Below are 9,844 nucleotides of genomic sequence, written 5' to 3' on the forward strand. Positions count from 1 at the left end.
TCTGGCCCGAAGTCTTCTCCTTGGCCAGGAGATCCAAGAGCCTGCATCTTCTCAGCATCTGGGGGAGGGCTTTCTTGCTGCTTCATGACAAGGTGGGAGGCTTCCCCTGCAAAAGACAGCAAGCATGTCAATCAAGCCTCTCTTCCTCCTTTCCTTCCTAGGTAGCTGCAGCCTCCTGGTGTTCCTTGGTTCCACTCATGAATACCTGCTGTTAAACCGTCCTGTGGTATCCCTGGCTGGGGTCCCCTCACAGTACTCCAACCTGAGCATAGCACACATGCTCCAAGCAGCTCTCCTTCCTGTATCTTTCTGTGCATCAGGAAATGGAAACATCTTTCAGAGAATCAAAACCCAGGCTCTATCTCCATGTGACCAGGAACACACCAGGCATATGAAAAGTTCCTGTGTGGATGAAGGACTCTGTCCTGCCTGTGCCCACTGCTCCTGGAGTCCCTCCACTGCACTAGCCTGTGCACTGCCCGTAACCCATGTGGACCTAGGATGGTGAGATCCAATAGCCAGAACTGAATAGCAGCAGGCAGAGCCCAGCCAGTGTCTGGGGCTGTCCTCGTTCCTTAGCTGTGTGCAGTGCACCTGCCCTTAGCTTACTCTACAGAGTAGACTCCCTGCTGCTGCTATTTGGAGATTGGGTAGTTCTACCATAGCTTTGGAAATCACTGAATTACTGTTTGGCTTACCTGTATACCTCCCACACACACATATCTCTCTCTCTCTCTCTCTCTCTCTCTCTCTCTCTCTCTCTGATTTGTTTTAATTTCTTTTGAGACAAGTTTTCTCTTTGTAGACCTGTCTGCTCTGAAACTTGCTCAGTAGACCAGGCTAGCCTTGAACTTACAGAGATCATCCTGCCTCTGCTTCCTAAATGCTGGGATTAAAAGGCATATGCTACCACAGCCTGGATCTCCCCTGACTTTTTTTTTAAAGTAGTCCTGCAGCCTGAACATCCTCCCACCCATGGTGAGGAGTGGGGAACACAGAGGAGAGAGAGGATGGAGCCTCGAGTCATGTTATCACTGTGTGGGTCTCCGGGTCACCGTCTCATACGGTGGACACGTGTGTTGCTCCCACACGTTCCATGCTGTGCAACTGAAAGGCTTTGCCTCTACTGGGGTGACTGGGTATAGTTCTAGACTGACCTTCCTCTGCCTCGAGCTCCTGGGGCCAGGCGCTCTCAGGAGCTGGGTCTTCTCTCCCCACCAACCTGCGGCTCCATTCACCTGCAGTCCTGGAAGAGCCAATGTCATGCAACACAGCAGAGAATCCAGATGTCCACTACTGCTTATGGAAACTTGGTATATGTTAGGAGAATTTGACAATACACTAGACAACTGGACAGAGATCCAGAAAACCCCAGTTACCTCCCTCCTAAATATGACCACAGAAATCTCAGAAGAATTAAAAATCTTATCGTCAAAATAAAAACATTAGCTTTTAGGAAAGCCTTGACGGTGTAGAGAGATTTCATAAGATTCCAAGGCAAAAGATACATAAAGCACCACACAGTCTCAAGCTAATTTGGCACAGCAAAGCCCCCTCAGGAAGGGTAGGCTGTTTGCAAGATGTTTGCACCACATTTACAGACAGGTTTCAAGATGGACAAGAAAACACAGGAAGAGACAGGTGAGGTGACACAGTCGGTAAAGACATTTGCCACAAAGCCTGATGGTCTGCGTGAGTCCCCGGGGCTGATCCAGTGGAAGGGAGGAACAGATCCCTGCATACTGCCTCCAGCTTCCAGACATGTGTAGCTGCTCTTTGCTTTGTGGGGTCTTCTTTTTCACATTCTTTATCCATCTCCAACCCCGCTCCCCGACTACTAACAAACCCTATCCAACTCCCCTGAATCCAACCCGGCCTCTCTGGGCCCTAGCATTAATACCCTCTGAAAAGTTCCCAGAATTCTAAACACCACACAATTGCAGAAACTGCAAGAGCAGGAGGCGCCACAGAGTTAGCTGCTATGGACAGTCAGAAGCAGTCCCACACCCTACACCTGGGATTAAAACGATACAGTGATTCTCTATTTTTAAAAGAAAGCAAAATTCCTGAACTGTCACTACAGGTTTGTGCCATGACACACACACACACACACACACACACACACACACACACACACACACACACACTGCATGAGGCAGTGGCCCACCCTCCCCTGAGGAGTTATGGACAGCTCACAGTCTCTGGGGGAGGAGTCACAACCCTTGGTCCTGGAGCGACCAGTAACTTGTCCTTGCTCAGACAGATAACCCCTCACCCACACTTGTGCAGGCAGCCCTGAACAGTAATGGGCCACAAAGAGCAAGACAAGACACGCGAGTAAAGGAAGAGGCCTTGCTATGAAGAAGGGTCCTTTCGGAAGGGGGCCGGGAGGGGGAGAATGGGGGAGAATACAATCAAGGTATATTATACATGAAATTATCAAAGAATTTTTTTAAAGGAACAGGTTGTCCTGAGAATGGGTACAAAGGCAATAGGATTGATATCTTTTTTTTTTAATCACTTATTTCTGAGACCAATAAGGAAGTTATTAGCTGACTGGCTTCACAGGGCGGGCATGGGTTTGCAGATCTGCTCACTGTCCTTTCAGGACGTTTGGATCTCTCTTGAGCTCCTGGGGTTTTTGGTTTATTGGGTTTTGATGTTGTTGTTTTGTTTTGTTTGGGTTGTTGTTGTTGTTTTTGTTTTGTCTTTTCCACCCATGTGCTGGGTCCTTCTGCTGTGAGGAGTTCAGGTCGAGTCTACTCTAGGATCTTTCCTTTCTTCCCCGTGACACTTCCACTTCACTTCCCTCAGAGACTTGTGTTTTCCCAGTCCTAACACTGTCTTAGCCAGGAACCACGGGTCCTTCAGGGACCAACCACAGCTCACCTTGCTCCCCACGCCCCGCCCCCGCGTCAGCTCGGGTTACCGGGTGGGGCCGGGCACACCTCTATTTCCACTTCGGGGCTGATTGTGGCCTCTATCCCCAGCATCCCCTGGCTAACCTTTTCATAGACACCTCCTCGAGCTGCTAAGATCAAAACATTTACCAACCTTCACCCTAGAACTACTCTGTGGAAAATAAACATTTCCATAATTGACAGTTGTAATGGGCTCTTCTGTTTTCGCCGCCGCCGCCAGGGCTTTAATGGCGAGGGATAATCCCCCACCCCCACCCCCTGGCATCCTCAGCTGCTCGCTGCTCTCCCAGGCTCTGCTGTGTATCAGTTACCAGCTTCCAACATGGTGTCTGATACCAGCAGCATGTGTCCCTGCCCTGCTGGTCTTCTTGGGTCTCTGCTGTGTCTCGGGAAGTGCTAAGGGGGAAGAAGCGCCACCCTCGCTCAGAACACAGCAGCCCGCGGCTTTTGGAGCACAGGGGTGGGGCTAGCACACACACCTGGGTTTTCTCTGCAGCCCCAGCAGAGCAGCCGCTTCTGTGGCCTCAGGTCCCCACCCAGAGGCACTCCGGAGACTCAGCAACCTGTGCCAGGCTGAGGCAGAGAGAAGCTGGCCTGCCTTTCATCACAGGCAGGAACCGGAAGCCACTCTCAACCCAGGTGGTCCCCTAGCCCCTTGGCTTTCTGGCTTCTACTAAGGACAGACATCTGTCAAAGCAACCACTCAGCTTTTTAGCAACTTCCTTGCAGGATTTCTGACCCCACATACAACCCTACCAAAGCCATAGCCAGGGATCTATGTGGTTCCAGCAGGTCTTGTCCCAATACCTCCCAATGCCCTGCTATGGAACTTTGTAGTTAAAGACCCCAGTGCAGAGAGGCCAGGCAGTTAAGCCTCTCTCCTTCATGATGGGTGTACTGGCTGGTTTTGTGTGTCACCTTGACACAGGCTGGAGTTATCACAGAGAAAGGGGCTTCAGTTGGGGAAGTGTCTCCATGAGATCCAGCTGTAAGGCATTTTCTCAGTTGGTCATCAAGGAGGTAGTGGTCAGGCCCATTATGAGTGGTGCCATCCCTGGGCTGGTAGTTCTGGGTTGTATAAGAAAGCAAGCTGAGCAAGCCAGGGGAAGCAAGCCAGGAAGTAACATCCCTCCAAGGTCTCTGCATCAGCTCCTGCTTCCTGACCTGCTTGAGTTCCAGTCCTGACTTCCTTTGATCAACAGCAATGTGGAAAGTGTAAGCTGAATAAACCCTTTCCTCCCCAACTTCCTTCTTGGTCAGGTCAAGATATTTGTGCAGGAACAGAAACCCTAAGACAATGGGTTAAGCCCCGCCCCTAGCCCCTCCCACTACATAGCGGAGAACAAAGGGGCCAAAGACCAGCATTCCAGCAGGAGCATCTATTTATTGGTATTGTTATTAAGCCACTTCCCAGCAGTCACTGCAGAAATAAGAACAGGACTTGACTTCTAAGGTTCTAAAGTAACAGACATCACAAACACAGCACTGGGGACATTCATGACTGCACACTGGCTTTCCACCTCTGGTCAGGGTGATGGTGCCTCCTGGTCCTTCTGTTCATCCCTGGAGACTTACAGACCTGGACAGGGGCCTGCATCCTCCCCAACCTGCTCCACACACATGACCTCATCCCTGAAGAGACGCTTGCTTGCTGAGCATCCAAGCATCCCACCGGTGCCACAGATGCTCTGACAGGCAAGCTGCAGTCTGGTGACAAGACAGGTAGCACCGAAGGGCGGCTTCTGCTTCCTCATCACGAAGTAAACACGACACATTTTTATTCTTTTTTTTTTTTCTTCTTTTGTAAGGAAAGAAAAGTTCTTTAAAAAATATATGGCACTAGAGTGTAAAACTATACACCTGCATCCAGTGACACCCCCATAGCTCTCAGAGCCTCCGTCTGTCTCCTGTCAGATGTAGAGCTGGTGGGAGGCCAGAGTGTCCATGAAAGGGCGCACCAGGTTGTCTGTGGAGAAGTAGAAGATGAGTCCAAAGGTGATGGAGATGGGGAGGGCGGGCAGGGCCTTCTTGAACACAGCAAGCAGCAGGAGGGTGAGACACAAGCCCTGCAGGAAGGACATCAAGGTGAGGGAACTCGGTGACATGACCTTGTGGGTGGTATAATCCTGAGACTAGCCCGAACGGCCACAGACATGTGCTGTCTCTTAGAGATGTGCAATTGCCCCTCAAGATGCACGGGGCAGGGCTCTCCACCCCCCTAGTCAGGACACCTGCATGTTGGCTACCAGGTGGACAGAGCCCTGGACAGGCCATGGGGCTTCCCCATCTAGGGACAGTAGGCGAATAGATGATAGGGGCCTCTCTCCAGGGACTGGAGTTCTGTTGTTTTGTTTTGTTTGCATTTACAAGAAACCCAGATGAGCTGAAATGAAACCTTCTGAGATTCTAAGGTGGTCACCAAGGAAATCATAGGTGTTGTGTAATCCGTCCCTTTGGAAGCAAGCATGGTGGTGACCGTTCCTACCTCTACCCTTGGTGTCCAGGGTGAGGGCAAATCACCAAAGTGCCTGCCCTGCCCTTGGGACAACGGGTCCCAAGTCAGACAGCATGGAAGGGGAGTAACCCCAGGTCTGTTATCCCATCCCTGACACACATGTGGGCAGAGACAAGCTCTTCTGGTCACTGGACAAAGCACCAGGCTCCCACCTAAGGGCAGCACAAGGTGCTGCAGCCTTCTCAGGGACTCTTCTAACATCTAAAAGAAGCATCCTCTAAGATGACATTGTAGGGTATGTCTCTCAGCTTGAGTGCCAGCCATCAGAGCCTCCAGACTACTGCTGGGGTTGGAAGACCCAAGATTCAGCATCCCTAGGGGTCCTGGTGGCACAGAGAATATGCAGCTGTGGAATGGGAGGGGAGACCGTTCTGCTCCTCCCTGCTTCCATGGGTAAAAGCCTTTGGCTATTTCATCACCCATAAATCTCAGACAATCCACAATCGGAGGAACCAAGGGACAAGGCCCTAAAGCTCTCATCCAGGTCCTGGCATAAGATACATGTGGTGAGTGAGATCCAAGCCTCCCACTCCATCCCGGGTGCTCGCTCTCAGGAGGGAGCATACCTTGGACACCCCTCCCCTCGATGCCTTTGTCCTAAGAGGGGAGACAGCAACAGTAAATGACCCACGAGTGCCCCAGAAGATGTGCTGCCCCTCCCACACCCACCACACAGCCCACTCACAATGAGGATGGCGATAAAGCAGGCCAGCGTAGTGTTCCAGTCTCCGTTGCCAGTGGCTGCAGCCTTGCCCACCAGGACGCTGTAGAAGATGAAGTCTCCCAGGCCGAGCTTCACGCCCCCTGTGTGGAGAAGAGAAAGTGGTCCCTGTCCAATCCAACTGATAGGAAACCTCGGCAGGAAGCAGGCAAAAGAAAGAAAAAAAAAAGAGAGAGAGAGAGAGGGGCCAGGACTTGAGCCAAGCGACCCAGCAAGAGTGTTGTGATGAAAGATTCCCTCAGCTGCAGTATGCAGTATTGCAGACTAGGGACAAGATGGACTTCCTAGAAAAAGACTGGGGGTGTGGGGGTGTGGGGATGGGACCACGGACTGAGTGACTGGCAGCCTAGGCAGAAGCCTGGTACCTCAGGGAGTCACTTGGTTAGGAGAGACCACTGGGGCTGCAGGCTGCCGTGCAGTTTGGCATAGCATCTGACTAAAGGTATTTTTAAATAAACTTGTGAAGCAGGCCATCTGAACGCGGGCACCTTACTTTCCTCCTCCTCCTCCAGCTCCTCCCCTGGGTAGCCAGGCAGGGGGGCTTCAAAGGCTTCAGGGTATGAGGGTTCTCCAAAACTGTCGTAGGAGTCTTCTTCTAAGCGTTCAGGAACAAAGGGCCACCGTCATCGCCACCGTCATCATATAGCATGAAGAGTGGCAGGGAGAGACAAAGGCTGGTCAGATGGTACAAAAATTCAGAAGATTCGCCAGGTCCCTCCCACGTCAAGGCTCCCTGGCACCGTCCACCACCAACATCCAGCAAAACTGAGGTGGGAAACTAAAGCACAGGAGGGGCAATCTACCCCTCACTCCCTCTCTGAGACAGGTGTCAGAATCTGGCCATCAGGCAGTGCGACTCTGCCATGCTGAACCTTAATTCACAGAGGGACCAGCCAAGCAGGGTGCAGACGAGGCACTCCCTGGACATGGCTGTGAACCCCATACTCACCCATCTCTGGGTCGTAGGGGAGCTGCAGTGCTCCTTGAGAGGAGGGGTCCAGCTTTGCCATGCCCACCGTCCACACCATGGCAGCTACAGGAAGAGCAAAGAGACACAATGCCTCAGGCAGTACTCTGAGCAGTTGCCCCTGACCTGGAGGAAGTGGAGGCAGGCTATGTCCCCAGAAAGCCTGCAGAGCCCCTCTGTCCTGAGGGCTGTGCTCAGGCTTGGCTGATAGAGGCTGGGGGTCAGGGGGAAGGGAGGATGAAGTTCAGGGACACTGGCTAGGTGGGGACTGACATTTCACCTTTGTCCTTTTGCAATCCTCTCAAGCAACACTGGCAATAATGATGATCAGTGAGCGGCTTGGTGAACTGCATCTTTAAAAACTTGTCTTATTTTTTAGGCTTCAGCTTATTACAAAAAGGGAGGCATGGAAATTGTTTACATGATGAAATAGCTCTTGTGGCACCATTTCAACAGTGATTTTGGTCTGCACACTGTCCAGGAACGTCACTGCCTCTAAGTAAGAAATAATCTTTGTCGTCTAGAACTACTTTGGTGCCTCCGTGTTCCAGGAGACAAATCTGGCTCCAGCTTTCACACTGACTGGTTGAATCCCTCCACCCCTTCCTTTAGAGCCCTGTCCCACAACCACTACTCTTGCTTGCCAAACTCTCTCATGGGATTTTTCTGAACTTAAAATGCTGCCTTTGGTTACAGTTACAGCCGCCCTCCTTCAGTCAGGACTCTGTCAAAAGGCAGAAGAAAGCTAAAAGCCTGTCTGTCCTCAGGCCACTGCAGCTAGAACCTAGATTGTCTTTAAAAGGAAGTGCAACATAAAAATGTAACCATAAGGGGGTTGGAGAGAGGGCTGTGGTTAAAAAAACGCTTGAAGAGGTCCTGGGTTCACTTCCCAGCACCCACATGGCAGCTCACAAGTGTCTGTAACTTCAATTCCACGGGCATCCAATGCCCTCTTGTGGCCTCCATGGTACTGCAGGCAAACTAACATAAATCTTTTCAAATCTTTCAAAACAATTTTTTAAAAATTCAGTCCTTGGAGGAGATGAAGGGGTTTGCAACCCCATAGGAAGAACAACAATGTCAACTAACCGGACCCCCCCCCGCCCCGCCAGAGCTCCCAGGGACTAAACTACCAACCAAGAGTACACATGAAGGGACCCACGAGCTCCAGCTGCATATGTAGCAGAGGACGGCCTTATCTGACATCAGTGGGAGGAGAAGCCCTTAGTCCTGTGGAGGCTCGATGCCCCAGAATAGGGGGATGCTAGAGCAGTAAGACGGGAGTGGGTGGGTGGGTGGGTAGGGAGCACCCTCATAGAGGCAAGGGGAGGTGGGATGGAATGGTGGGGTTTGAGGAGGGGAAACCGGGAAGGGGGGCATTTGAAATGTAAATTAATAAAACAACCAATTAAAAAAAAAAAAAAGAAAACAATTTTCAGTCCTGAGGCTGAAGAGCTGGCTCGGTGGTTGAGAGCACTTGCTGCTCAATCATGAGAAGCAGGGCTCACACTCCTGTGCCCTTTAACAAGCCAGTGGCCCTGTAAATGCCCCTCATACTAACTCTGAGGGAGGGGATGTCTTCCTTCTGACCTCTGTACACGGGGTGTATGCATGATCATATGCTCATACAGACATGTATGCACACCCAAAATAAACATTTTTAAATGCAGTGCCTGCATCCCTGTGTATTCAGATCTGAGAAACAAAACCCAGCTCTAAACCTACAAGATGGGAACCCAAGCTCACTGATGGTCCCTCCCTGCCTCTGCCACTGTATCAAGCACCCACTCTATTTTACGACTGTGACTTCGCCTCCTCTTGCTGCCTCCCAATCACACCATGCCTGTCCTTTTGTCGCTAGCTCAATTCACTTATCCCAGGGTCCTCAAGGCTCGCCCCTATCACGTGGGCCAGAGTTTCCTCTTTTGTAAGGGGAAATGATAATGCTCTTGTATGGAATTACCACATTTCGGTCATCCACTGACACTTGGAGCTTTGGAATTCCTGTGAATGAAACTGACACAGACACAATGCGCACATGCTTGTTTGAACTCTGCCTGCTTTGATCCTCTTGGGTATATGGGCACAGTGGAACCTCCTGGTCACATGGAACTCACTGAACTGTCTCTCTCCAGCTCAGCCTCTCTTCAGAGTTTATTACTTCCTGTTTCCAGTTCCCTGCTGAGATTTCCACACTCCACACAATCCAAAGCCCAGGCTCAATATCACACCCCTTACACACATACACCCCCCCCACACACACACACACAGCATCCCTGGCCCACCAGCCTGGCCCCTTCTCTGCAAAAGGCAATATGTCTTCCTTGTTCCTCAGATACAAAGCACTGCCATTAACCTTGGCTCCGTCTTACAACCCCAGCAAGTCTTGCTTGCAAACTGCCACAGAATTCACTTCACCCCACAGTCTCCACCGGGCCCTTCCTGGGTTGTTTCTCAGCGTCCAAACCGGCTCTGGATTGTGCTGCTGTCCCAGTCTTTCAGGGGCTTACCATTCCTTCAGGAAGATGGGCCATTGTGTTACACTGTGGTCTGCAGGGCTCATACTGTGCAGACCTTCCCCTCTCTACCTTTCCTGTCTGCTCTAGTCGCACTGGACTCTGAGTGCTCCCTGAGCACACCCAGCCCCAGCCCCAGCCCCAAGCCCCAGCCCCAAGCCCCAGCCCCAGCCCCAGCCCCAGCCCCAGCCCCAGCCCCAGCCC

At 51.5% G+C, this 9,844-nt stretch overlaps 1 protein-coding gene across 3 annotated transcripts in view; it reads right to left on the reverse strand.

Annotated features, from left to right (window-relative positions):
- Positions 1-4,285: 4,285 nt before the first annotated feature.
- Psen2 (presenilin 2) overlaps positions 4,286-9,844 on the reverse strand; it is a 27,851-nt gene continuing 22,292 nt past the window's right edge. For 2 of the 3 annotated variants that reach the window (XM_021167068.2, XM_021167065.1), the window contains exons 8-11: positions 7,107-7,190; positions 6,651-6,752; positions 6,122-6,240; positions 4,286-4,987 (exon numbers count right to left, since the gene is read on the reverse strand). In XM_021167068.2, the coding sequence (XP_021022727.1) occupies positions 4,832-4,987; positions 6,122-6,240; positions 6,651-6,752; positions 7,107-7,190 (461 nt within the window). In that variant the 3' untranslated portion in view covers positions 4,286-4,831. The remainder of the gene's footprint in view (positions 4,988-6,121; positions 6,241-6,650; positions 6,753-7,106; positions 7,191-9,844) is intronic. The other variant, XM_029478776.1, reaches the window with a different exon arrangement.

This window comes from Mus caroli, chromosome 1 (genome assembly GCF_900094665.2).
Source record: "Mus caroli chromosome 1, CAROLI_EIJ_v1.1, whole genome shotgun sequence".
Lineage (NCBI taxonomy): Eukaryota > Metazoa > Chordata > Mammalia > Rodentia > Muridae > Mus > Mus caroli.